The sequence below is a fragment of the Neltuma alba genome, unplaced genomic scaffold (genome assembly GCF_004799145.2).
Source record: "Neltuma alba isolate B1F8T4 unplaced genomic scaffold, ASM479914v2 tig00012340_pilon, whole genome shotgun sequence".
NCBI lineage: Eukaryota > Viridiplantae > Streptophyta > Magnoliopsida > Fabales > Fabaceae > Neltuma > Neltuma alba.
This window is the reverse complement of record NW_021636849.1, coordinates 122,862-150,159: the sequence shown is the minus strand read 5'-3', so window position 1 is coordinate 150,159 and position 27,298 is coordinate 122,862. Positions and strand designations below refer to the sequence as shown.

The window sequence follows — 27,298 nt, the reverse complement described above, 5'->3', positions numbered from 1 at the left end:
GGAGTAGGTAAGGGAGAACTTTTCTGTGCATTTGTTCATGAATTGCAAACTATACGTTAAAACACACCCTGAAATATAATTAGTTCGGAAATTAGTATAAAAGATAAAGTAATTAAGAAATACTACCTCCGGTCCTTAATATAAGACATTGTTTGACTTTTATTTTAGTTCTAAATATAAGACTTCAATCTATTTTGTCTCTTATATTTATATATTTTTTTCAAGATAGTTCTTCTAACTATGATAATTTTAGCAACTATACTTGATTAGTAAGGATTTTTTTTAGAAAGAACAACACCTATTGATTATAAATAACTAACTTATTTCTTTAATCTCCTCAAATTTGTCAACTAGCTCTTATAATTAAGACCGGAAGTAGTATTAATCTGGGTGCGTCTGAAATTTCATGTGAATAAATATCAACCTAATGTATTATAAAAGATTAATTCTGAAAACTTCGGAATGTGGGGAAATTATTTTTTTTCAAAAAGGAAATTTATTTATTAGACAACAAAATATGCGCATATTTTTCTAAATATTTAAACATTTTTTATAAATATTCATCTGTATGTCTCAGTGAAAGCCGAACTTACAAGCACATAGCCGGAACTTTTGACTCATTGCAATTCGGTTCCTTTTTCCCCCCCCCCCCAAATATTCCCCTCTTATTGCTCAAAATTACTTATTCACTTAAATTTTAATTATTTCGAGGGAGAAACCAAATTAGAGCTGACTTTTGGAGAGTAAACAATGCTAGATTGCTAACCTTATTTTTCTGACTCGCGACATTTGTTTTTTCGTTTTTTTTTTTTTTGAGAGATTCTGACTTGTGACCTTGATGACGAAGAATGCATCAGTTCCCCCTCTCTCTAAGCTAATGAGAACTCGTATCATTCGTGAAATCCCAACTTTTAGATAACCTAACAAAAGCTATTCTGTCTCTTTGAATGCTGTTTTTAGGTAAGGAAGGTAACCTCATCCCTGTCGCTCTTGTGACACCAATCAAGTTCACATTCCAACACATCAATCTTCGCAACAGAAGTCAAATAAGCAAACTCTTTATATCTCCATACTCATCACCATTGAAACAATGCTTTTTCACTAGCGTCCTTATTGCTCGTACAAAGAACCAAAGGACACTCATCCATGGCAGATCATCAGAGAATCTATCCCATGGAAGCCACAGAAGCACCACCACCTTCACCACCAACGGTGCCACTGATGCTGCCAGGCTCATCAAGATCGGAAAAGAGTGTTCCGGTGATGGCGCAGCAACACCCTGCGTTAATACAACATGCTAGGCCTGTAATCCACCCACCTAAACCAAAGAGAGGTTGCTTTTGTAAATGCATATGCTGGACACTAGTCTTGCTTATAATCCTACTCATCATGTTGGGAGCAACTGCAGGAATCATCTACCTAGTTTTCAAACCAAAGCTTCCCAATTACTCAGTAAACAGCCTAAGGATAAGTGATTTGAGGTTGAACTTTGACATGACTCTGTATGCAAAGTTTGATGTGAAGATTACAGCGAACAACCCAAACAAGAAGATTGGAATTTACTATGAGAAAGGAGGAGGGTTGAGTGTGTGGTACTCAAACACTCAACTTTGCGAAGGATCATTACCTGAGTTTTACCAAGGCCATCGGAACAAAACAGTACTTGATGTGTCCTTGACCGGTCAAGTGCAAGCTGGAAGCACTTTAATGGCAGCACTGCAGGAACAGCAGCAGACAGGGCGTGTTCCTTTGGAGCTTAAGGTCCACGCACCAGTAGCCATTAAACTCGGGAGGTTGAAGCTGAGAAAGGTCAGAGTCTTGGGTGAATGTATGTTGACAGCAGATAGCTTGTCTGCTAATAATCCGATAAGCATCAAGGCTAGCGACTGTAAATTCAGAGTCAAACTTTAAGTTTTATACACGATGATGATTTCTGCCTTGCCTGCATTTTACCCTACAGTGGCAGTCTCTCATGTTGCCTTGAAGGATTTCTTCTGTGTCTGCATTAGAAGATCTATTCTTTTTCTGAATAAACGTTATCATAGGAAATTAAAGTTTTTTCAATTACCAATCTTCTTTCATCACTAGTAAAGGGAAACTGGCATGTGATATGCTTGAGTTTATTTCTGAAGTGACACTTTCCTAAACATTAAGTGCCGCTAGTTCTGATCTTGACCTTGATCTCCCCCCCCGGGCGCCTTTTTTTTCTTTTTCTTTTCTTTTGTTTTTCTTCTTCCAAGTTTTGTAATCTCAAGGCCCACCCATCTAACCAAAAATAAAAAGAAAAGATTAACTTATGGCCTTCCTCTGGAGGAGAATGTGAAAATGATAATAGTATAATAGAGCAAGTGCTCTACGACAAGAAGAAACAGCTGTCGGGCAACCAGAAAGCAGACAGACAATTTAAGAACTACTTCAACGTATGGGCCTTTTATAGGAACCACAATACGCAATAGCTAACAAGAACAAAATGCTTAAAATATCCAACAAGAGGATAGTGGTAAATAGTTTATCAGAGGTGCATCATCAAGCTTTGTCGTATAAAACAGTCAATTGTATGCTAATGAAATAAACATACGATACTATAAAAACTTCTATAATTCTCATCAAAACATAAAACTTTAGTGTTTCTCGTATTTCCATACCTATTTTACAAGGCAAGTCAAATGAGGCTTTTAAACAACTAAATAAATTGCAATGTTTAGATTTGCTGAACTCCTCAAGCAATGGGGATTTGATGAACAGACAAGGTACCCCCTCTAATTGAAAATACACTCTATTGCCTGTTATTGTTGTGGGAAAGAAAGCCTTCAGTGTTCATGTGGAGAATGCATGCAACTAAATGATTAATCACCAATTAAGGCACGTGGTCTATGCTCAATAGTGGAAAGGGACATCCCTGTCTGAGAAACTGCTCTGACAAACGCCATGTTTGCAGTTAAAGTTGGAGCGTGCCAATAGTCACCAGTGCCAAAAACAACCTTATTTTTCATTGCCAACTTTCTTGTTGTTGGCAGGCCCATCATCCGTTCTGATGGACAATCAGGAACAACCCTGAGAAAATACCCCCAGTTTGTTAGAGAAACATGTTAAAACTATTAGATCGGACATCAGCAAGTTGAAAAATCAAAACTAACGAACAAAGTTTATGTGAACTACATAAATACCAAATTAGGGGGAAACTCAAATTCAGCAAGAGCAACTCCACGACTTCAGTAAATGTTTAACTACACAGCACTAGATTTAACTAGGAATAATAAAGAATTAAGGGAAAATTCCAGAAAAGGTCCCTCGAATATATGAAATCCCATATTGGGTCCTGGAATTTCCAAAATGACAGAAAGGGTCAGTGACCCAATCTGTCATTTGGCAAATCAAGAGGAATTGACAATTTTGCCCTTATTTGTATTCATTCACTACAATGATTTAAGAAATCACTATAAGGGTTTAAGCATTACCTAGATTCATGTAGCGAATAACTACTTGTTTTTTCATATTCAGATGTCTTGTTATTAATTACAACTAATTTTGTAATCACTAGAACAATGTAAGTATTACCTAGATTCGTGTAGAGAATAACTATTCACTTTTTCATAGTCAGGCACCTTATTATTAACTACAACTAATCTTGTAATTATTAACTACAACTAATCTTGTAATCACTAGAACAGTATAAGCGTTACCTAGATTTGTGTAGAGAATAACTACTCACTTAGTCAGGGGCAAAATTGTCAATTGGTCTTAATTTCACAAATGACAGATTGGGTCACTGACCCTTTCTGTCATTTTGGAAATTCTAGGACCCAATCTGGGATTTCATATATTCGAGGGACCTTTTCTGGAATTTTCCCAAGAATTAATCTTCCACTTGATTACGTATGACCAATTATTCAAGCATGGCGACCAAGCAATAAACATTGTTATATTCCATAGAGGTTATAAAGATTATCTTTAATTAGGTGTTAATGCCTTAGCTGGTTCTTGCAATCCGCAAGACAAAGCAAATACTGATAAAAACCTTGCCATTGGGCTGTTCCACAGAACTAGATAACAATAATGGAGTAGCTAAATGATTCTTATGGTTAACAAAACAGCATATGCCCGGAATTTTCGAAGAATAAAATAAGTGATTTGGCAACTAAAATAATATAGTCATCAAATTCACCTTAGGCTATTTATTAATTTGTCAGCTATCAGTTTCTCATTCGGCCCTCCACACATTAATACCAACTCCTTGAATTCCATATGGACACTCTCACAAATCATGCCTGTCTTTCCACATAACACTCTGCTGAATTCCACATGGATTGGATTCTGAATTTCAGACATTGCCTGAAGAAAAAGGTGAGAAAAACTTCAGCCAAATGAGAAGAATGCTGAGAAAAGCTTTTATAATTTAGAAAAACTACATAAAATACAAAACACATAATTCTACATTGTGCGTTTAGCCCATACTGTGATTTTATCTGAAAAATGCTATTCCGTATGATAGAAATCTGATCAGTACTGTAACTGACAATCAATTTAACAGCCTCATTGCTCCAGTTGACTTTCAATAAGGACACTGAAACGAAGAAAACTTGTGGATAAGAGTTTATTGTTATAAAATATTTCTTATTGCTGGTAAATGGTAATCATGTTAATGAGATCTATTAAGATATGGCGAAGTAAGGAAACAAGGAATGAATTATTTACAAGCCAGGAAAGCCATCAAATGTTTAAAATTAAGTCTACAGTTGTAAATGCCATAAAAAAACCGATCGACAGCTAGAAAAAAGAAGTCTCAATTTGATCCTTTGAAATTCAAAAGGTCTGATGTGTAGTTAAATAGCTCTGCATTCTAACGAAAAAGAGTTCAACTTCAGGACCAGCCAAACAAGCTCTCATGTTTAAGACCCAAGTACCACATAGCGTGATTAAGTCAAACTTTAAAACTGAATAATCATGATGTGCGTTATCTGACCCTTAGGGATGAATAACCAAACATATTGGTCTTTTTCTCTTTTGGGGAGAAAAAAACTAGCTGTTCATTGTGTAAATTCATGAGGCCTACAGTCACTGCTGGGTAGATAACCATTATGATAACATGACTATCTCACCAGGAGAAAATAACATAAAGAAATGAAAAAATGTGGCGCAAATATGGGTGAGATTACTCACTTGACCAACCACAAACTCATAGTTTCCTTTGAATCTCTCCCTCAATTCACTCTCTGGACGAGCCAAAAGATTCTGGGCACCACCATTACTAATTCCTGTTACAAGAGCTATCAAAGCTGTTGTATCAAAATTTATCAAATCAACTTCTCTAACATAGTTTCCTGGTTCAGAAGATTCTAAATTTTTAATTTTCAGGGAGCATAATTTCAGTCCCAGAACAATGGAGCAGAATGCATTAGCCATGTTGGCTTCACAATCTTCAACAGAAAGCTGAGGTTGAGCAGTTTTCTCAACTGAAACCCCTAGTTGAGCAGAGTCCACAGTCAAACCTTTGTCAATATGTTCTACCCCTGAAACAGCATCCTTGCTATTGGTCGGTTTTATTTCAAGGATGCAAGCATCTTTATAAGATCTTGCCAGTATGTTTATCCAGTCTCCTTCTGATTCCTCAAATGCATCAAAGTTGAAAACTGAAGGCCCCAATCCAATTTCTGACGCCCCAAACTTATCTTGAAGTTTTTTGTAGACATGGTTTGCAATCCCATTAGCAAAGAAAAGTATAACTGCGGAAGGTCTTAATGTTAAGCTAGATTGTGCAGCAGCTAGGACTTCTTGCATGCGCAATTCTAAACCCTTACTTTTATGACATCTATGCCAAGAAATGTACCTTGGATTTCTATTAGACACTATAATCCAGACTGGTTTCCTGTTGAAGGTACACACTATATCCACATGGATGTCTTTGAGAGAAGAACAACGACTCTCCTCTCTTCTGACTGTAGGTAAGAGTGGAACTGACTTACAAACTCGAGAAACTCCGGTTATGAAAGGCTGCTGGAGGATGTGCACCACTGCCTCAAGGTGTCCAATGTTGACACTGTCATCATAAAGAGATGATTTGACAATAGAAGATTAATCATTTTGCCATCAAATAGAATTTATAGTTCTGTGCTGAAATCAAGACTAAGAGAAACCAATCCTTTTCCCCTGGTTTCCAAAATGGAAGTTATCTCATCAGGTTAAAGTCTTATTCTAAAGAAATAGACAAGACAATAGGCCTAACAAAATGTTTCATCATGTGATAAGCCAAAAAGACCTAGTCTGCTCCATCATCTGCTCAGATGATTAATGACCACAGAAGGGTACGTAATGCCCTCCGCCAACCTCCAACGACAATTAAGTTGACACAAAGAAATCAACTCGAGATATCTCTTAGTTCACGGGGATCCATTTTATCCACACGTTTGAAAATCGGTTAAAAAAAAAAAAGGGTTTAGATTGACATGTATAGAAATTCAACATCACTACATTATTATATTATTTTATATAAAGCACATAAATTTCGAAGCTTTCATAGCTAATATATGCAAGCATCTTATAAATATATCTATAAACGTTTTTAATTCTCATTTACAGAATAGTCCAATGATTCCTGCCCCATTAACAGGATGACACCTTCATGGATAGCAATCAATATATGGTATCTCATAAATTTCGCCTTCCAAAAACTTATTCTCGTCCAAAACAGGCTGCGACGACACAACAGAAGAGAAAAGACGTATTCCTTCAATTTATTATTCGACTAGGACAACAGACAAAAACTGTATCCATTAACATAAATTTTTTTAAGGAAAAAAACTGTATTCATTTTTTTCTTTCGAACAGACGAGGACTATAACAGTTCGTATCAGCTCAGAAAACAGAGCGGAAAGCCTCATCAGTCACATTTGAACTAATCCTCCTAGCAGCCAAACAGATGGAAACGCTTGAAAGGCATATAGAAATGAGACGAACCTGAGAGGCGTAGAAGTAGTAGCAGAAGAAGAAGCGAAGCAAGATAGGAAAGAGAGCTCGGAGCGAGCTAATTTGAGAAGGGTGCGGCGGCATGAGTCGGTGATCTTGGTGGAAGCAGGCAACTCTTGAATTCTATCAATGACGAACCTGCATCTCTGCTTCGCCAATTCCACTTCTGCATCTCTCTGCTCCTTCATTGTAGGTGTCGATCACACCATCACACAACTTCAGCGTCAAAGGTTTTGGTTTCCGCACAAACACAGGAGTCAGCAAAACAAGCTCCTTCCTAAGCCAATGCAATAACATTGTCGTATATAGTAAATTATACCTAATTACACAGTTGATTTATTTGAGGAGATTAAAGAAGTAAGTTAAATTAGTTATTTATAATAAATAAGTATTGTCATTTCTAAAATATCCTTGCTAATTAAGTTTATTGGCTAGAACTATCATTATTAGAAGGACTATCTTGAAAAAAATGCATAAATATGAGAGACAAAATAGATTGAGATCTTATAATTAGGACCAAACAAAAAATCAAATAGGGTCTTATATTAAGGACCGGAGGTAGTATTATATTTTTCATTTTCATAGCATTAAATAAAAAAAATTTACCTTTTTTTTTAATGAATTTAACATTATTTTAAGAGAGAATTACAATTAAATCTCATAAAAAAAATTACAAAACAAGTTTTAGAGATTGTCATTCTCCGCTGTAGGATTGCTCAGTTGTTATTAGAATCTTTTAGTAATTATTTCTCTTCTGTAGAATTTGATTGTAATTCTTTCTTATTTTAATTTGACTTACAAATATAAAAGTTTACTTTGTAAATATAAATTGTTAAATATAATTTATAAGTTAAGCACTAGTATGTAAGTTTAAATTACTTATATGATCCTTAATATAAAATTTATTTAACTAATTTGATTAGATTAAGAAAGTTAGGTAATTTAGTTATTTATAAAAAATATGACATGTTTTTCTAAAAACACTATAATCATCTTCCTTAATATTCCATTTTCCTCTTCTATTTAATTATGATTGAGGGAGTACCCATAATGGTAATTTAAGAAAAATCAATAAATATAAGAAATAAATCTTATATTTAGGATCAAAATCAACTATTAGGGGCCAAAAATTAATAAATAATATAGAACCTAATTATTGGGTTGGTTTTGATCTTATATTAAAGACCAGAGGAGTATAATTATATTTTAAAACCTTTTGATATGTTCTCTAATAATGCTTATTTTAGAATGTAAATTATATTACAAAATGAGTTACTAAGTACGGGCAGCTTTTTATGAGAGAATAATTATATCATGTTTTTGGCTAACTAATAGTTTATTTTACTGATTTTCTATAAAAAAACAATAATACTGTTTTTTAATATAAAAATCAGTTAATTAATTTAAATAAATTAAAAAAATTTGTGAAGCTAGTTATGTGTAATAATCAGGTGTTATCTTTCTTAAAATATTTTTATTAACCAATATTAGGTAAAATTACAATTTGTTTAAGGATTTTTTAAAAAAAATAGATTAATATGATAAACAAATTAAATTAGAATCTCATATTTAAATCAAATTAAAAGATAAACTAATTTGTATATTAAACAATAAATATAGTATCATCAAATCAAACTCAGAAGGATGGTTCCGGAAAATAAAAGCCGAGGTGAAATAAAATATTTATGTCCCCCCCGGCGCTCCGTCGCCAAAACAAAACGGCCTCCTATTCGGCTTTCGCTCATCAATCGGCGATTCTGAACTGAGTTTGGCGTCTCAACTTTCGTCGGTGAGGAAATTACCAGCTAGGTTCCCAATTTATGTCTTTCTCTTTCTCTTCTCCGCTTTTGTGTTTCTTTTTTGCGGTTCTATTCCTCCTCCCCGTTGTCTATTCCTTTATTCTCTTTCCCTCTTCCACTGTTGGAGCCGGCGCCCGCTGATTCCGGTGTGACGCCACGTCCTTGTATCAAAGTGCAAGCATTTGAAAACTTATCCAGAAGTACTCATCCCTGTAATTTGAGCAAAGAAATACCTATGAAGAACTATTTATCTGATACGTACCTGATCCGCAGATGTATTTCTTTGTTTCAATTTGTAGTGTCCCGCTGCTCTGGTGTTGTGTATTAGGAGTACTGTGAATGTGGAAGAGAAGTAGTTATCGTTGTTAGAGTTGTTATTCTTTGGTATGACTAACGGACGCAATCTACCTGAGAATAGTTATGTGAGTTTATGAGATGAAGTTCTGAATTCTAAGTCGCTCTCTTTCTCCCATTCCTTCTGTTCTTTTTTCTTCTATGTTTGTAAGGAATAGCATAGGCTTCTAATAATGAATTCTCTTTCTAATTTGCACTTAGAGCAATTGGAAGCCCTTGAAGTTCTGAAGTAAAGATGGGTGATGAAGATGATTCCATCGAACAAGCTGCTGCATCACGTAGAGAAAGGCTGCGGGCTCTTAAAGCTGCTCAAGAATTGATGAATACTCCTGATGATGACACTACACAAGCTAATGATAAGACAAATGACGATGAAACTACTGAAGAGCAGTATGTATTTTCTAATTTCTAGCTCGAGAGTTATCATTCTCACTCCGTCTTCAAATATGTCTAAGCGCACAATTTTTGACTGAGAATGATGAAATTGTTTTAATTTTAGTTAGTAAATTTAACTTTTTACTTCTTTTTTAATTTTTTTTAACAGTTGGTGAAATAATTAGTATAAAAGCTGGCCTGGATAGTTATTTGAAATTTACAATTCTATCTCTTTTATGTGCAAGTATTAGCAAAAATATGTATACCTTTATATCTGACTGCAAGATTCTGTATACATCTAAACGAAGCATAAGTTACTTTAGGCCATGTGTTCCCTGTGATGATTTTATGGGATGGCATGAACTCACACAACAAAGTAGCTCTGGGTTCTGATATTCACTCAGTTTGTTAAAGAAAATTGCTGGAAAATGAGAAGAGCCTTACAGTTATTATTGTCTAGCTAGTCTTTAGCGTCATAGTAGTTTTGATTATGGATATGTAAATCAGGCAAACAGCACGTATGTGCTCAACTAACATCAAGATAACTAGATGAGATGATATCAAATTGCTTGGAACTACCCTTTACAGAAGTTGCATTATTTGTTTGTGCAAAATGCTGGCATTACATACACTATCTGTACAAGATCACTTAAATGACTATACATATTTTGATACAAATAAAATTTAAATCACATATGGTTACGAAGCTTTTGCATATTTAAATTTAAATGGTAGAACACCTTAAAGAATTTATCAACTTCTTATTGGTTAATCTTTCTGATATGTATTGGTTTAAAAATTATTAAATTTTCTTTTCATCGAGTTCCATATGATTACTTGGAATTCATATGAGATGGATATTGGTGTTATTAACTTTTAACTGACATGTTTTTTGTGGTTGCAGAAATCCCATGAAATTTCGTAATTATGTTCCGCAGGACAAACACCTCCAGGAAGGGAAGCTTGCTCCTGCCGTGCTACCAAAGTTTGAAGACCCTGTTGCTGCTGCCCCTCCACCTGAGAAGGAGGTCATTGGTTTTGTTTCAATATGGTCTATTCTTGTCATCTATCAAGGATTTATTTGTGGTCCATCAACTCAAGTATTCGAGGTCAAACATGCAGGATCCTTTTTTGAATATTGCTCCAAAGAAACCTAACTGGGACCTGCGGAGAGATGTGCAGAAGAAGCTTGATAAGCTTGAAAAACGAACTCAGAAGGCTCTTTACAAACTTATGGGTAAGTGGTTGGCATTTTCATGACTTCTCATTTTCCAGTTGGTTAAATACTCTCATGATACCTCTTTGTACTGACTCTCCTAGTATTGCAAATTATCGGTATCAATGCGTAAATCATGTTGATGTCACAAATTACAAATGTATGATTCAATTCTAAAAAGACCACTCTCTTCAGCTTGGTTCTCTAACTCTGAAAGGTTATTCTCTCAATTGGACCCTCTAAAGAGTCTCAAATTAGTCCTTTTAACACTTCTAATAAAAAAAGGTCCTTGAAAAGAACCTCAAATGCTTTTTTCTGGCGGGGCACTTTTGAAGGACTAAATTGAAAGGAAATTGATTTTATACGTATCGAATCATTGAGCCTAATCTGGCGCCCTAATCATGACTGTTTCCCACATCGTTAACAGTCATGCGCAGAATCCTGCATTAGTGGTATAGTCTTTTAGTGATTTTCCTTGTTATATGATAGTTGACTATGTGAGGATTAAGCTTTCTTTTTAGAGTTGGGGGCTTTCTTCATGCTCAGGTTATAAGGGTCAATAACATTGAGCATTCTATTTGTGGGAGGAAAAAAGGGAAACCAATGTTGAGATTATATTTTCAGTTAGATTCGTTGTGAAACTCAGAGAGACAAGTAGCTATAATTTTAGTAGTTCTTAGCAGTTTTAAATGTTAAAAATTCTTCATTGGGTTCAACTGGCAACGTTCTTTGTCATGATTCATGAACTTTCGCTAATTACCAGTGATTAGTTCCATGCCATCCATGTGTAGGACTCTGAAATATGTCAAAGGTTTATGGGCATCCCTTTGAATCACTTGTGAGCCTTTGCGTGATAACTAAATAGGTTTGCATTTTTCCTTTTTTTGCAGAGGAGCAAGAAAAACAACAACTATTGACTGAAGGGGATGATACAAATGGCACCGCAGATTAATTGTAGAATCTGAAACAACCTGATTGACCGATGCAGAAGTCAGTATTAATGCTACATCTTGCTTTTGCAGTGTATGATTACTGTTATATTACTCATTCTGAATTTAGAGGTAAAAAATCATGGATTCTTGCAGCTTCTTCCCCCCCTCCCCCTGGTCTTCGGGAATTAAAATGCCACTTCTAAACATTTGAGTCAATCGTCGTTCTCCCACTCGGCTTGTCCTCTTTTGATTTTAAGGGGATCAGATTATGGAATGTGGGGGTCTTGCAGAGAATTGAAAATGCCACACTAAATATTCAGGGTTACATTAAAATTTTGCTTTAAGATTGTTTTAAATTTGCTGATTACCTAATCCAATTTTTTTTATAATATATATATACACTTTGGTCCCCCCCCCCCCCCCAATTGACGGTAGAAAAATGAGTCGGCTTAAATATGTACTTTTTGTTTGATGGACTCAGACAATTTAAATTTCTTTCTATGAAAATAACTATTTCAATTTTTTTGGGGATTTTCCAATAAAGAGTCATGAATATATTAAAGGATTGTCATTTTTTTTAATTCAAATTGAGGGATCTCTTGGCTGACTTTTATCTCTTAAACAACATATGGCATATAAAAATCAGTACCACTGAGGATCAAAATTTTGGAAATACGCGCTTTGTTTTTCTAGAGTACGCTCTGTGCCATAGGGACTGAAGGTGAAATACTTAAAGAGTTTATTATATTTTGTCTTCAGCGTTAATTACTTCACTCGTATTCTGTTATTTGTTTAATATATCTTCAACGTGACGTGGATTTTATCTTCCTTTCGGTCTAGAAGCTACGTTTCTTATAACTAGTAATAACTATAGGGTAGACAAAACAAATCCATTTCTAGAAGCATGAAGATTGAGAAAAATATTTCAGATATGGCGGTTCAGTGCATTATTTCAGATGATGCAAAGTCCAGAAGGGGTTTTGCAGATTTTCTTTTTCGCATTGCTCCAGAAAGCAAAAATTTTGCAACATTAACATCATATGCCCTTGATAAAGTATTGTTCCTTCATAACAACCAAGCTGGAAATCGATTTATGAAGAAAATGAAGGAGTTAAAAGGAATTAAAAAAAAGCAAGAAAAATAAACTTTTCTCTATTTATGAGAAATAAAATTACTTCTTTTTTGTGAATCTCAACCCACACCATACCCCCCCCCCAAAAAAAAAAAAAAAACACCACTTGAATTGCTTCTGGTGGCAAAGAATACCCTTTAGTGCTTAAAGTTGACATCCTTCCTTGCAGAAGGCGGCCATATATCTGCGGTTTGTAAATCGTTCGGCTTCATTTTTTAACTCTTCAGATGGTTAGGGCCATTTTGTTCCTCCCCTGTGTTCTCCCCCGTCCAAGAGGGATCCACCTGAGGAAGTTGATATTCATCCGGCTTCAAGGCCAATGAAAAATCAGGCAAAATTGGCGCTGTTTCCATGATTCTGTAACAAAAGCAGAGAAACGCAACGGAAAATTTGATCAGCCAACATGCCGTTTTAATCATCCAATAATTATAGTGAAACAAAAGTAAGGCAACAGTCATCAAGTCTGGAAAACTTTACCTCTCATAAGAGTAGAGATCATGGTTTATTCGCACCTTGCTTGAAGTATCCTTGGGAATTTTTTCAGATAGATACTTCATGGTTCCCCAGAGCGGAGGATTTCTTCATGGTCGGCCATGAAAAAAATAAAAATAAAAGGTCTTTAGTAATACAGTAATAGTCATCATGAAAGGAACATTACAAATGAAGTTAAGCCATCATGACGGAGAACATCAATGAAGTAGGTTCAGCAAATGTAATAGGGAAATAAGAATGATATGATCAAAAGCCACCCCTAAAATCATATGTTATTACCAAAAAGCATTGTGCATGAGCCCATGGCCAACACTAATACAATGTTTGGTGCAGGAAAAAGTGTTTTTTGAAAATGGAAATGGGAGATTGAAAACCCGAAACAAGACATAAAGGGATGTATAAGGGAAATAATAATAACCTTGATAGTGGAGGTGCAGCATTGAATGCCTCACAAAGCTTCTTACTTTCTTTGAAATACTCGTCTGCTGCTTGCAAAGCGGCAGCAGCTAGACCATGAGATTTCTCTGTATTCCCCTCATCAAGAATCAAGCCATGATAATAATATGCCGCAGCCTGTTCATTAATTACAATTTATGACAGATATCAACGACTTCAAATACCTATACTTAATAATTAGTGTGCTAAGACTTGAGAGCAGAAGAGACCATCACAGACCTGTGCGCATGTCCAGAATTATTTTCATTGTCTCATTAGCAGGGAACTCAGCTTAGAAACACCAAGATCGGAACGTGGCCAGTATATAATATAAAGACCAATCAACCTTTCAGTTTGTGTATTTTAATAACCAAATTGGGATACCAAGAGCCTTTGGCTCCAGTGGCACCCACACCTCTCTTCAATGAAAGAAGTTGCGGGATCAAACTCTAAGTGGGTATGTGGGTGGTGGGTATGTGTGTCAAACTTCATTTTGGGGAAGGATATGCCCACTTGGAATTAGATCCCACAACCTCTCCCATGTAAGGGAGGTGTGTGTGCCACTTGAACCAAAGGTTTTTGATTCAAGTAGGTGTGTGTATTAAATCAAACTTGAATAACCTAATGAGCTCAACATAAATGCTAGCACCCCATGTCCTCAATCATCATGCAGGGAGGAGGGAGAGGAAAGTGAAAGTCTGAAATGCTTAAGTTTTGAAATAATTAAAACAAAATTAATTTAAGATATACCTTTGATTCAACATACTTCCACTTCACAAAAAGAGAATGTTTTTGGCCCCAACCATTGGCTAATGGAAGGTTCATAATGTTGTCTTGAGCCTGTGAAATGCATGTTGAACAAATGTTATCAATAAATAATAATAATAATAATAATTCTTCACCACCCATTCCCACAAAGTCATTGGAATAAAGTTTTTTGGGTTAAGGAAGAGAAACTTGTAAAGGTTAAGCCAACCAAAAGAAATTAGATATTTTCATAATAAATTTTAGATATAACCAATAACATATGAAGGACCCCAAAGGACGATACAGTAAACATAGCCAATGACTAACTATACCTATTAGAGGAATAGAAAATGATAGCAAAGACTCAAAAGTAAGGAGGGATTAATGAGAAAAAGGAAAGTATAAGCACAAGAACAACCCTTACCAATGAAACTCCAAAAATAACGAAACAGTAATGCAATATTTGGTACGTAGAGAAGTGTTTTTTTCCACCAGGGAAATGAGAAATGCATCTATCTCATTTTCTTTCTAGGTTCACTTTCCATTTCCTTTCTAGAAAACACTTTTGTGCATACCTAACATAGCAACATTGCCCACAGGAAAGATAAAAAGTGCAACCCAGCCTTTGTACCTGTTGCCAATACTTGACCATCTCACATGCAAGTCTACGCTTCACTGCAAGAGTGGCTTTGGTATCATCCATTGCTATTCCAAGCTGGACATCTACACCCTAAAAATGTCAATGGAAGAAATAAACACAAATAAATCCAAATGGAATTGAACACCCACACCAGGCATGTGGATGAGTCACCCACAGATGAATCTATAAAATTTTGAATCCATGAGTTCTATCTCAAGGCACTGATCATGAGATACCCGCTTTAACAACCTTCAAATTCAAACAATATTTAGCTAAATTTAATTAACTTTGGAAAATGGGAGTTGTATCAGAATCTTGACTGCTCGGTCATAAAAGCTTTGGTTTCAAAATCTTTGGTGAGGATTTCAATTCTCAAGTCTAGGTCAGCTGTCTTTCAATTTAAACTTGCCGGATGAAAGTCAGCAAATATAATAATTCTTTCTTTATGTACATACAAATGAACATCACAATACCTGCCCCAATGCCTGTAGACATAGTGCTTGAAGAACCCCTTCTGCCAGGTCTACTGGTAAATTTCTCCTAAAATCAGAACCAGTGGTAAGGAGAAATAAATATAAAAAAAAAAATGCCACGAGATTACCAAAAAAAGAGTGCTGTCGCATCATATCTGTACAAACCTGAGTTCAGAAGGTAACTGGGGAAGAACATGTCTGATTGCACAATCCAGATATCCAGCTGCCTTCAAGAAGATGTCAATTGAAGTTCGTTGGCTTTCTGTCAGTGAGTACCAAAAGTCAAAATTGATTTGTACAACTAACATATAGTAGGGAAGCACTTGATATAAAAAGCAGAACAATAAAATTATTGCTGAAGTTTAATTATTTTATCGTTGAAATATAAATTCCTTTTCCAGAAGACAGGTAGATTGGCACAAAAACAAACGGGAACATTATGTACTCCTTTTCCATATATCTAGTGCATGGATTTCTGTTGTACTAGAGAGGGGGGAAGAGAATCCCGTCTCTTGTCCAACACCAAGAAGAAGTACGACTCATTAGTAATTACTTTTAATCAAAATACTTTTCTTCAGCAGTAAATCTAATTAAGTTTTCAATGAAGAGATCATTTAAGTTAAAAAAAATCATAAAATCATATGTCTACATAACCAATGCGAGACATCTCCAAAGAAGCACAAAATAATTCAAAAATTTAACGCTTGAAACCAGTTTATCAGCAAAAAAGCATAAAATTGGGGGCAAGTACATAGCCAACAGAAGGCCTAGATCAATCTGAATTTATGCTGATTATTTGGTATGAGAAGAAAACAAAAGGTTAGAGAGAAAAAAGCAAGGAACAAAGTTATCGTGTACCAAAAATTTGTTGTTCAGTATTACCCACCTTCTGATACTTTTGGCTGATAACCATCAGCAGATGTTCTAGGAAGAAGTAATAAATTGGCCTGTGATAGAGATAACATTGCCATCAAGTGTAAAACTGACAACACTTCATACCAAGCATTTGACATGGCTGTTTCCTACAAAATAATAGAAGGAGAAAGAGAAAAAAGATCTGCACTCGTAAGTAATAACAATTAATAATAAATTCTCAAACCAAGACCTGTATAACATATCCATTATGAAAATTTACCTCCGCATCATCCTCTTGATTAATCCAAACAAATTGTACTTTGCGTTGCAGTTGACTTCCTGCACAATAAAGATATTTAATAAATGTTAAGACATAGCCTAGATGGAGCATACTTCAAGTACATATAGAGTAAGCATGCTTACCATCTTTAACTAATCCCAAAAGGACTGGCAAGTAGTCTTCAAGAGCCTGCTGAAGATCAGCCAATGTCGAACCTCCTGCGGCAGATGGAATAATACGATGCATGAATAACATTAGACAACATTCTTAAATAAAACGTTTTCATCTTTTCCTAAGCTTACCATGTTGAGTGGCACTTTTTCTTTTTGTTCTTGTAGTTGTAGGACCTTCTTGGCCAGCCATGACAACTACACGAGTTCTGAGAGCAGATAGACGTTCCACTGCATTCTTAGATAAGTAATCACCAAGATACTGAGCAAAATCGACAGGTTTGGGAATTCTTAGACCAGGAGCATAGACTGAAACTTCGCCAATACTTCCTGGTTTTCTTCTATTTCCACCACATTCCCTTCGAGCAGACACTACGCAGCCCATATTGTATGGTCTGTTACACCTGCAGATCAACTCAAGTAAAAAAATCATCTCAGAATCTCAGGTGGTTTCTTCGTAATAATTTGATATGACACTTTGGCGCCAAGAAGTAATGCTTTGATATAATACGGTGACAAAGAAAGTGATTTATTATGCCTAAATTCCAGGAAGGTAGTGACACTTGGGAAAAACAAAAACAGAGAAAGGAAAAGGCCACAGCTGAGGGATTAACCAACAAATAAGTCATTGTAGGTACTTACAAGCAGCATAACAAAAATAAGGGGGGAAAAGAGGAACTCTCTTGAGAATTTTCATTATGTTAAGGCCCATCAAAAACAAGAGACAAAGATTATCTAAACAACCTTATCCCTCACCCTTCGATGGCTCCGGTTGTCCAGTCAGGTCAAGAGGTCCAGTAATCTCTGTACAAAATATTCAAGTAATCTCTGCCAACAACATTCGCAAAATCTGAGGGTCAGAAAGGCATACATTTAAAAGCCTTTAAATCACAAGAACAGCATGAGACATGATAAGTATTGTCTGGGTCAATGTTCTATTGTGATTAACAGAAGAAAGAGACTCCAAAAGTTAAAACCAGGCTAGCATGACGATCAATCATAAAACTTAATGGTATGAATCACCCGGCAACCTATTACACTGGCCACAAACCCAGCCACAATAGGGAGAACTGATAAGTAAGATTCCCGCTCAACCAAAATTAGAAGTTGGGAACTTTAACAAGGTAAAGTGGCGTCAAGCAAAAGGTGTTAGATCATAAATTTCAACCAGGAAAACAGCTACATTTCAGCTAAGAGTGACACTTGCGAGTAAAGGATCCCCAAAGATAAATAAACAAGCAACAATTGCAGAAACGCAAAGGAATATCAGCATTCTCTCGTCTCTTTCTTGCACTTTTTGATAACCCGTTTTCCGGCTGCCTTGAATCACCCCGTCAAAAAGCACAAGATAAGGCGTAAAGCAATAATGAACCAGAAAACCAGTGATGTTTCGAGGAAAAAAAGTGAAAAAAAGCCGCATTGCGTGCATAGAAAACACACAGAATCCTCGGTTCCAGAAGTGGCATTACAACCCAAAAACTCCTTATCCGAATTCTTCTTGACCCATAGACTGAACATAGCTTGACTAATTTTCCATCCAAAACAGTGCCCATTAGCGATTTCGTTCGAAGAAGAATGATTTCTACGATTCCATTCACTTTATTTCTGGCTTGTCTCGCCCTTGCATTTACCATCTCCTAAAACCATTAAAAAAAAAAAATCTCTCTCTCCCCCCCCCCTCTCACACACACAACAATCATATGCTAATGGTTCTTACCACCAAAAAAACACGGTAGTGGCAAGGGACAGTTAATATCAGGAACGAAACTGCGCCATCGGCCAATTCAAAAGCAAAAGAACCCCAAAAGTGGGCTGGTAGCTTGAAATCTCGAAAGCTAAAATTCAGAAATGTGATCATACCGTAGTCTATACCATTGCTTCAAAAAGACGAACAGATGAGGAGACAGAGACAGAGAAAGAGCTTGCGACGGTCAGAATTAGAATTAGATTAGAAAATTATATAAAACAATTAGAATAAGGTACAAGATTATTTGTTTATACGTAAACACTGCACCTAAATAACGGCTGATCGAAACAGTATTAGGTAGTATATCAGTTTATTTATAGTGAATTTAGTGATTGCGTTTCAATGGCGCTAAACTCAACTGCCAGACCTTTTCTTTACAAAACCATTAAGAGTACGTAACTTCGAATTATAATTTTTTTTAACATTTATAGTTCTTTAATTTTATATAAGGATTTAGTTTTTTCTGTTAATTTTAAAAAGTATATTTTTAATCATTTAACTCAAAAAATTATTAACAAAAGTTGATGACATTGAGATCTTAAATGTTAATAAAATATTCTTAAATACTGATATATTAAATTTAAATTTTAAAATAACTATGATTATTAAAAAAATCATCATTTAAAACTAACAATAATTTTATAATTAAAGAACTAAAGATATATTTTTTAAGTTAATGGATCAAACTGAAACTTTATATAGAATGAGAGGATCAAATATATGCTTTTGGTTGAAAAATTTTTAGAATGAAATGTTTTCATTTCTAAAATACATTAATAATTTATCAAAATTTTTTAATATAATTCTTTTTTTGCCTCGTTAATTATTTGTTAATCTCACTACATTAATTATCTCACACTACCTCCCTCTGAAAAAAAAAGTATTTTTAAAAGATAAGGTGCGTTTTTTAGATATTTACTACTTTTAATTAATTTTAATTACATATAATTCGATCACTTGTATCCTGTAAAAAGAATAAGTTGAAGTAGAGTATTAAATATTAATATCGATATAATAAAGATGAAGAATAATCTATTAAAGGGATGAACATTCTTAGATTAATAATAATTTAATTAGACATCTCATGTGCCGAACGAATCGAAAAATTTGTATGCTTAAAGTCATTAACAGATTAAGGCCATCCTCTTCATATATAAGACGTATATGTGAATTAAGAAATGCAAGAATAAAGTTTAAGCATATTTTGCTGATTTTAAGTGTAACGACTCCAGTGATTCAGTTTTAAGCATATCATAATCACTTGAATAGTAAAAGGTTCAATTTAAAATCATGTAAGTGATGGTTTTATTTAATAATGCATTAATTTTAATTGTGGAATGGATGGTCAATAATAAGTTTGCGGGTAGGGCTTAATTGCTCATCACCCAAAACGAACGAATATTATACTAAAATGGATGACTTTGTATTCTATTTAAATTAAAAAAATTATTTAAGTTAGTTATTTATAATAAATAGATGTTATTTTTCTTAAAATATCCTTATTAACCATATTTATTAGTTAGAATTATCATCTGATAAAATATTTAATATGTGTAATTACTACAAAAACTACTTTATAAAAAAATGGATAAATAAGAGAAATAAAGTAAATTGAAGTCTTAAATTTAAAACTAATTTAAATATTAAATTAGTTCTTAGATAATGCATATATAAATCAGATATTCTTGGTGGATTTTGCAGGTTCGCAGTGTATCAATTGGTTTGAATTTATTATGAATATCATTTTGTCTTCGGTCCCAAAAAAAAGAAATAAAGCGTTCCAACGGATTCGGTCCCATGCTTCATTCGTATTGGATACTCTCATTCTTTACATCTGGGGATTTGCACTTAACGTTAAATATAACATTTTTTTATATTTATTATTTTTTTAAATTAATTTACTTAACTTATAAGCTTATATACTACCAACAATTCTTGATATAAGATTCAGTTAAGTAATTTAGGAAGATTAAGAAAGTTACTAAATTATTTAATTATATCACATGTTACGTGATTCTCTAAAAAAATTATGTGGATCATTAGATCATATATCAATTTATAAGTGAGGCAAATTTGTGTGGAGAAAAATGATAAATACAAATAGTTTAAAGTAATGTAATAACTTCTTTAATTTTTTCAAATTAATGAACTGAGTCTTATACTAAGAACCGAGCATAGTATTCCCTCCAATCTTAAATATAAGACCCATTTTATAGTATAATTTATACTATATAATGGATATTATATTTAGGATCGGAGGAGTATAATTTATTGTTATACATGAGTATCTTGCAATTTACAAATTTATATTATATTTCAGGAAAATTGCAGTAAAATTTCACTCAAGAGAATTAAATATAAAAAGATTTTTTGAAATCATCAAATTATTTTGAAGTCCCAAATTGCCCTTTTTTTTAAGTATGAATTGACAACTGAAAGAACAGTCATTATCAATTTAAAGGTAACAATTAACTATTATCGCTGTAGGTATTAACAACAAATTGTTTCAACGCATCACAAAAATATAATACATGAGTGGTCAATAGCTGCTGCAATAGTTATTAATCATTACACCTTAAATTGTTAACTACTGCACTTTTAGATGTTAATGCATATTTTAAAAAAAAGATGATTTCAAAGGATCTTTTTGTAATGAGGTCCCTTAGGACTTTAGAATAATTTGATGATTTCCAAGGATTTTTTGTTTTTAATTCTCTTAGGCAGGACTTGATTGTAATTTTCCTTATATGTTTCATAATTAATTAATTTATTTAATTTTCTTAATATATTTAAATTAATTGAATAGAGCTATCTTTAAGTAAACAATGACCAATGAAAATGTGATAAATGGTGAAAAGCCTAGAAGATCTTGTTCTTTAAGTAAATTTCAAAGTTCAATATATAAAGAATCTAGGTGAGAATTATTATTTTGAAAAAAACTTAGGTGAAAAATTCGTCTGTACAGAAAATGCTGATTTGGTAATATAAATAAAATTGTATTAAGAAAATGTCTCTTGATTTTAAGAAATTTTAAGGATATCGACGTTTTGCTGTAACCATGATATGAAGAATTATCTTCAGGCAAAAAAAAAAAAAAAGATATGAAGAATTATCAAGCAGCAACTAAAATTAAAGTTTTGGTGGTTATGAGCAAAAGAAAAATCTGTTAAGCGATAACACATACGAGTTACCGAGTTAGGAACAATAATGATAATGAAAATTCATATATCCATATTAATATATGAACTTTAGCAAATCATATTCTTTACTAATTATATGTAATTTTTAAGGAATATAAATTTATCAGAAATTCAAAATAAAAAAAACTCAAATTATTATGGTAACTCTCAACAAATTATCTAAGTGACAGTTCTTTTTTTTAAAATACATTTTCAACGCTTGCATGCGCGCAAAGGGATCAATGTCGAATTTGAGCATAGGAAACTCGTTCTATTTGCAAATTTAATTTATTACTAATTTTGGCCCCATATTTGCAAATTTAGCTTATTTTTACTTGAAAAAATATATAAAACTAATTTTGGCCCCATTTCCATGAATTCTTTCACCCAAACCAAAACGAGTTATCCCCAGGATTATATGCCATGAACATATGAAGCCAGGATTGAGAGAAAATTAAAAGAAGGAAGCATGAAAAACGAAAAATTGTGATGCATGAGGGTTTTGCCCCTGTAATGCCACAATTGCATGGCAGGTTACTACCCTTTCATCTTTCTCTCAGCTCTCAACTTCTGAGTCTCTCAGCTGATATCAGAGTTCAGAGGCATACGTAGTTCCTGGCAAACACTGGCTCCTGTGTTGCTCTTGAAATTAACTCGAACTTGGAGGGCCTGGAAGTAAAAAAGAGGAGGGGAAAAAAAAAGAGGAGGGAAAATTCTTTTGGTCAAGTCTTCTCAGTCAACCGTTGGTGGGGAAAAGTAGTTGTCACATTCAACTTTAGAAACTGAAAAGTTGTGGTGTCTGGTGAATTATAATTACAGAGAAATGAAACGAAACTTCCTTCCTAGATCGCCGTTGCTGCTGTGCGAGTTCTGCCGCAGGTTAGTAAGCTTTGATTGATTACCCTGCTATCGAACTTTGAGTCTCTCAGCTGACGCCAGAGGCATCCGTAGTTCCTACCAAAGTAGCAATACCAGTCCCAGCGTTTATTTATCATGGCAAGTCGAGAACTACTATCCCCCTCCTTTGCCGGTGAATGGACTTACGATGTATTCCTTAGCTTTAGAGGTGAAGATACCCGCACCAATTTTACTGGCCATCTCTACAATTCTCTAAAACAAAAGGGTGTTCAAACCTTCATCGATGATGTGGGTCTCCAAAGAGGGGAAGAAATCACTCCAGCTCTTCTCGAAGCCATCCGACAATCGAGGATTGCCGTCATTGTTTTCTCCAAAAATTATGCATCCTCTACTTTCTGCCTTGATGAACTTGTCAACATACTTCACTGCGTCAGAGGAGAAGGTCGGTTGGTCTGGCCGGTGTTCTACGATGTTGATCCATCAGATGTCCGACACCAGCGTGGGAGTTACGGACAGGCGTTGGCAAAACACGATGATCGATTCCAAGCCAACAAGGAGAAAGTGAGGAAGTGGAGGGAGGCTTTATGTGTGGCGGCTAACTTATCTGGCTGGCATTTCCAACATGGGTACATTTCGCCGCAACTTTCTGTTATTTTTCATACTTATTTCTTCAAAGAGTGGAACTAAAATGAATCCTGATGTAGGGAGTGTACACTAAATTTGGCTACTAACTTTGGATTCACTTCACATGATTTTCTGCCCTGTCGCAGATCTCAACCTGAATATGAATTTATAAGTGGGATCATTGAAGAGGTATCCAAAAAGATCAATCGCGTTCCTTTACATATAGTTAATCACCCTGTTGGACTGGAATCGTCCGTTCAAGAAGTGATCTCACTTCTGGAACTTGAGTCTGATAAGGGGATTAACATGGTAGGGATATGTGGAATCGGTGGAGTAGGTAAAACAACAGTTGCACGGGCTGTTTATAACCTTATCGGTGATCAATTTGAAGGTCTATGCTTTCTTGCTGATATTAGACAGAAGGCTATTGGCGTGCATGGACTTGTGCAACTTCAAGAGACGCTACTTTCTCAAGTAGTTGCAGAAAAAGATCTCAGGCTTGGAGATGTTCATAGCGGAATTTCAATCATAAAAAGAAGGCTCCGCCGGAAGAAGGTTCTTTTGATTCTTGATGATATTGATAAGCTTAAACAGTTGCAGGTACTTGCCGGAGGACGTGGTTGGTTTGGATCTGGCAGTAGGATCATTGTCACGACAAGAGATAAACATTTGCTTAGTACTCATGGGGTAGAAAAATTATATGAGGTGAAGGGGCTAAATTTCAATAAATCCCTAGAATTGCTGAGCTGGAATGCCTTTAAGAATAACATCGTTGATCCACATTACATGGACGTTTCTAAACGTGCAGTCTCCTATGCTGGTGGCCTTCCGTTGGCTTTGGAAGTAATAGGGTCTGACCTATTTGATAGAAGTATAGAAGAATGGAATTCTCAGCTAGACAAGTACGCAAGAACCCCTCATGAAGATGTCCATGAAATCCTGAAAGTAAGCTATGATAGTTTGCAAGAGAATGAGAAGAAAATTTTCCTTGATATTGCTTGTTTCTTTAATAAATTAGAACTGACTTACACCAAGGAAATACTGTGTGCACATGGCTTACACGGAGACATTGGAATTAGAATCTTACTGGAGAAATCTCTCATCAAGATCGATAGTTCAAACTGTGTGAGAATGCACGACTTAATTCAAGACATGGGCAGAGAAATTGTTAGACTGGAATCAACATCTGAGCCTGGCAAGCGTAGTAGGTTGTGGCTTGATGAGGACATTGTTCATGTTTTGGAAGAAAACACGGTAAACTAGAATGGTCTCCATGGTTTTACTTTTTTTTCCCTATGAACTATTTTGGTGAAGATGAAATGGATCATTGTTTTTTTCAAATAGTTTTTCTTGCCACTTTATCGTGCTGTCAACATTTGCCTGAAGCTCAACATGCTCCTCTAATCCTTAATATAAGACCTAATTATTAAATTTAAGTAGATTAATAATGTTAGTTTTTTTTAATGTTAGTTAAAATAGTTAATATGATATGTTTTTTTTTTCCCTAAAAACATCATAAGTATTTTCCTTAATTTCTTCTCTCTCCTACTTAATTATTTTTAAGGAAATATCAATAGGTGTGAAATAGGTGATATATATAGGACCAACATTAACTGCCCAATTAGGTTCTATGTTAAGTACCAGAGGAGTGTTATGAATAGAATCAGTTAGGTGGTTAATGTGAAAATATGGATATGACATTCCTGATAAATCTGTGTGGTTTGTTTATGCTTTGGCATTCAAAGGGAAGTGAGAAAATTGAAGTCATAATGATTCACTCATGCAAATATAAAGAAGTGCAATGGAGTGGAGTGGCATTCGAGAAGATGAAAAACCTGAGAATCCTTATTATTGAAAATGTACGCTTTTCCAGAGGCCCCGAATATCTCCCTAATACTTTGAGAGTATTGGACTGGAGTGGATATCCGTCATCATCTTTACCATCTGATTTTAACCCCAGGAATCTTCTCATACTCAGCCTACCTGAATGCTGCCTTCAATTTTTCAAACCACCAAAGGCATGTGTAGATTTTATTTTTTTTCCTAGCTATTTTCATATATTCCACTGGTCTTATATATTAGTGGTAAGTTAATTTTGATCATTTTGCAGGTGTTTCATTCTTTATGTCTCATGGATTTTGAAGGTTGTAAATTCTTAACACGAGTACCTAAGCTATCTGGACTGCCTAACTTGGGAGCGTTGTGTCTTGATAATTGTACAAATCTGATTAGTATTCACGAATCAATTGGGTTTCTTGATAGGCTCAGATTGTTGAGTGCCCAAGGTTGCACTCAGCTTGAAATGTTAGCAACTCGCATCAATATGACTTCTCTTGAGACTCTGGATCTCAGGGGTTGCTCAAGTCTTTGGGAGTTCCCAGAAGTACTGGGACTCATGGAGAATACAAGAGACATTTATTTGGATCAGACTGCCATAAAAGAACTTCCAGTTTCAATTGGAAACCTTATTGGATTGAAACGGCTATACTTGAGGCGTTGTCCACAGCTTAGACAGCTACCAGGCAGCATATCCATGATCCCCAAACTCGAGGTGGTGCTGGCTTACAGGAGCAGAGGATTTCAATTATTTAGAGGGTATGAAATTCAAGAAAAACAGAGGTCCGAAGCGTCTTTGGCCACGATTCCACTCTATTCTCTACCAGATTCTAGCAATCAAAGTATAAGGTACGCTAATTTCGATTGCTGCCTTAATGGGTACTGTATAAGCAAAAGCGAAACAAATTTCGTTCAAATATTTCCTCTTCCACAAACTTCGGTTGGTTGTGCTCGGTTTTCCAGGACTAGCATCGGATGTCCTCCTTTTGGGGACCGCCCTACTACCCTCCCATTGTTGAAGAACCAAAAGACAACATTAAGAGCCTGCTGTGCAAGCAGCGAATCATCAGTTTCTTTCTGGTTCTGTGAGAATTTCCCAAAGATAGCCATATGTGTGATTGGGGCATCAGGCACAGAAATAGAGCCCGCAATCTTGGACATTAGGCTGAGAGTGTTTGTCAATGGTTCTGAACAACTTGTTTATTTGTGTAATTACATAATTTATGAACAAAAAATGGCAAAACATATGATTTGGTGTGGCTTGCGATGCAAACACAATAGGGTGATTTCAACACATAAATGGAATCATGTTCAGGTTTCGTGGGAGTTGAAATACCTCAGGCCTTATGATCCTCGTAGGGTAATTTCAGACGACAATGGAATCCCAACAATCGAAATAGATTTGTCTGCAATTCATGTCTATGAGAAAGAAAGCAGCAGCATTGACAATATGCGGTTCACAAACCCTGATATTTCTCTGTCTCAGGTTGAAACGATGAGAAATAACCATATAATCTATTTTCAGGGCACATCGTCCTACTGGGATAGCGGGTTGCTCAACCTGATGGAAGGTACCATCTTTTTCTCTAGCTTGATTTAATCATCTTGGTTGTATCTTGTTCATCGCTTGAGGGATGTGTTCGTGCTGGCACACCACTTTAATAATGAGTTATTAACGTAAATGAAATCAGTTTCTTTGCTTGCCTTGAAACCGGTTTTCACTCGACACTAAAGTTGTTACCGTTTGCTGCAAAATTATCCTGTGTTTTTGACACCGCTTCTCAACTAGACTCAAATAATTTCCTGTCAAGTTTGATTCAAGAATTCAGTTATCAATAGAGCTCATTTAGATTTTTATGTGCTTTATGTAAACACAAGAAGTATGATGCCAGCTTGGAATTTCTTGTGAAGGTGAATGCTCTTTTATTGATTAATATTCCACCTAATTTACTAATTGAGTTTGAGTCAAATTTTGAGTCTTTGAAATTAATAAAAATATGTCTGCAGGCATAGATCTATGTTCCATCTTTTGCAGGACAATATCTTTGTCAGTTACACAAATGAATATATCGGTTCATGTTTTTTCTTTTTCTTTTTTTTTCCCTCTTCTTTTTTTGGCCCATATATCAGTTTATGTGTATGTATTGTTATCATATGATGATCGGATATGTGCTAATCAGAAGATATCAAT

At 35.0% G+C, this 27,298-nt stretch overlaps 5 protein-coding genes across 8 annotated transcripts; 3 read left to right on the top strand and 2 right to left on the bottom strand.

Annotated features, from left to right (window-relative positions):
- The first annotated feature begins 1,192 nt into the window (after positions 1–1,192).
- LOC114726099 (NDR1/HIN1-like protein 6) lies at positions 1,193–1,918 on the top strand. The gene has a single exon (XM_028912663.1). It carries the CDS (start codon positions 1,222–1,224, stop codon positions 1,909–1,911), a length of 690 nt encoding a protein of 229 aa, XP_028768496.1. The 5' UTR covers positions 1,193–1,221; the 3' UTR covers positions 1,912–1,918.
- Positions 1,919–2,457: 539 nt separating this feature from the next.
- Positions 2,458–7,181, bottom strand: LOC114726119 (uncharacterized). The gene is made up of 4 exons (XM_028912686.1): positions 6,955–7,181; positions 5,161–6,037; positions 4,166–4,332; positions 2,458–3,054 (listed from the first exon to the last, which is right to left on the bottom strand). Exons 1-4 carry the CDS (start codon positions 7,149–7,151, stop codon positions 2,847–2,849), a joined length of 1,449 nt encoding a protein of 482 aa, XP_028768519.1. The 5' UTR covers positions 7,152–7,181; the 3' UTR covers positions 2,458–2,846.
- A 1,466-nt stretch (positions 7,182–8,647) lies between these two features.
- On the top strand, positions 8,648–11,869 carry LOC114726116 (coiled-coil domain-containing protein 12-like). Of its 4 annotated transcripts, none has more exons than XM_028912679.1 (5): positions 8,648–8,752; positions 9,318–9,506; positions 10,396–10,519; positions 10,614–10,728; positions 11,598–11,869. In XM_028912679.1, the coding sequence occupies exons 2-5, from the start codon at positions 9,352–9,354 to the stop codon at positions 11,657–11,659; spliced, it is 456 nt and encodes a 151-aa protein (XP_028768512.1). In that variant the 5' UTR covers positions 8,648–8,752; positions 9,318–9,351; the 3' UTR covers positions 11,660–11,869. The 4 variants fall into 4 exon arrangements, with proteins under 4 accessions (XP_028768512.1, XP_028768514.1, XP_028768513.1 ...); XM_028912681.1 differs by having other exon boundaries at positions 8,648–8,772; XM_028912680.1 differs by lacking the exon at positions 8,648–8,752 and adding an exon at positions 8,826–9,020.
- Positions 11,870–12,820: 951 nt separating this feature from the next.
- Positions 12,821–18,536, bottom strand: LOC114726117 (uncharacterized). Its single transcript, XM_028912683.1, has 12 exons — positions 17,608–18,536; positions 16,996–17,267; positions 16,837–16,911; positions 16,694–16,752; positions 16,445–16,580; positions 15,724–15,820; positions 15,559–15,625; positions 15,077–15,175; positions 14,449–14,538; positions 13,682–13,836; positions 13,249–13,350; positions 12,821–13,128 (listed from the first exon to the last, which is right to left on the bottom strand). Exons 2-12 carry the CDS (start codon positions 17,246–17,248, stop codon positions 12,987–12,989), a joined length of 1,275 nt encoding a protein of 424 aa, XP_028768516.1. The 5' UTR covers positions 17,249–17,267; positions 17,608–18,536; the 3' UTR covers positions 12,821–12,986.
- Positions 18,537–22,694: 4,158 nt separating this feature from the next.
- On the top strand, positions 22,695–26,707 carry LOC114726115 (TMV resistance protein N-like). The gene is made up of 4 exons (XM_028912676.1): positions 22,695–23,273; positions 23,418–24,525; positions 25,017–25,289; positions 25,382–26,707. Exons 1-4 carry the CDS (start codon positions 22,783–22,785, stop codon positions 26,705–26,707), a joined length of 3,198 nt encoding a protein of 1,065 aa, XP_028768509.1. The 5' UTR covers positions 22,695–22,782.
- The last annotated feature ends 591 nt before the right edge of the window (positions 26,708–27,298 follow it).

Bases quoted from the DNA above. Each gene is read 5' to 3' on its own strand.
- LOC114726099 (XM_028912663.1), top strand. From the start codon at position 1,222: ATGCTGCCAGGCTCATCAAGATCGGAAAAGAGTGTTCCGGTGATGGCG.
- LOC114726119 (XM_028912686.1), bottom strand. From the start codon at position 7,151: ATGAAGGAGCAGAGAGATGCAGAAGTGGAATTGGCGAAGCAGAGATGC. The intron at 6,038-6,954 runs GTTCGTCTCATT...TTATGATGACAG, and splicing joins ACTACTTCTACGCCTCTCAG to TGTCAACATTGGACACCTTG. The intron at 3,055-4,165 runs GTGAATTTGATG...GTATTTTCTCAG, and splicing joins AAATTAATAAATAGCCTAAG to GGTTGTTCCTGATTGTCCAT.
- LOC114726116 (XM_028912679.1), top strand. From the start codon at position 9,352: ATGGGTGATGAAGATGATTCCATCGAACAAGCTGCTGCATCACGTAGA. The intron at 10,520-10,613 runs GTCATTGGTTTT...TCAAACATGCAG, and splicing joins CCCCTCCACCTGAGAAGGAG to GATCCTTTTTTGAATATTGC. The intron at 10,729-11,597 runs GTAAGTGGTTGG...CTTTTTTTGCAG, and splicing joins GGCTCTTTACAAACTTATGG to AGGAGCAAGAAAAACAACAA.
- LOC114726117 (XM_028912683.1), bottom strand. From the start codon at position 17,248: ATGGGCTGCGTAGTGTCTGCTCGAAGGGAATGTGGTGGAAATAGAAGA. The intron at 16,581-16,693 runs GTAAATTTTCAT...ATTATTTTGTAG, and splicing joins ATCAAGAGGATGATGCGGAG to GAAACAGCCATGTCAAATGC. The intron at 15,626-15,723 runs GTTTGTACAGAT...TTCTGATTTTAG, and splicing joins CAGTTACCTTCTGAACTCAG to GAGAAATTTACCAGTAGACC.
- LOC114726115 (XM_028912676.1), top strand. From the start codon at position 22,783: ATGGCAAGTCGAGAACTACTATCCCCCTCCTTTGCCGGTGAATGGACT. The intron at 23,274-23,417 runs GTACATTTCGCC...GCCCTGTCGCAG, and splicing joins GGCTGGCATTTCCAACATGG to ATCTCAACCTGAATATGAAT. The intron at 25,290-25,381 runs GCATGTGTAGAT...ATCATTTTGCAG, and splicing joins AATTTTTCAAACCACCAAAG to GTGTTTCATTCTTTATGTCT.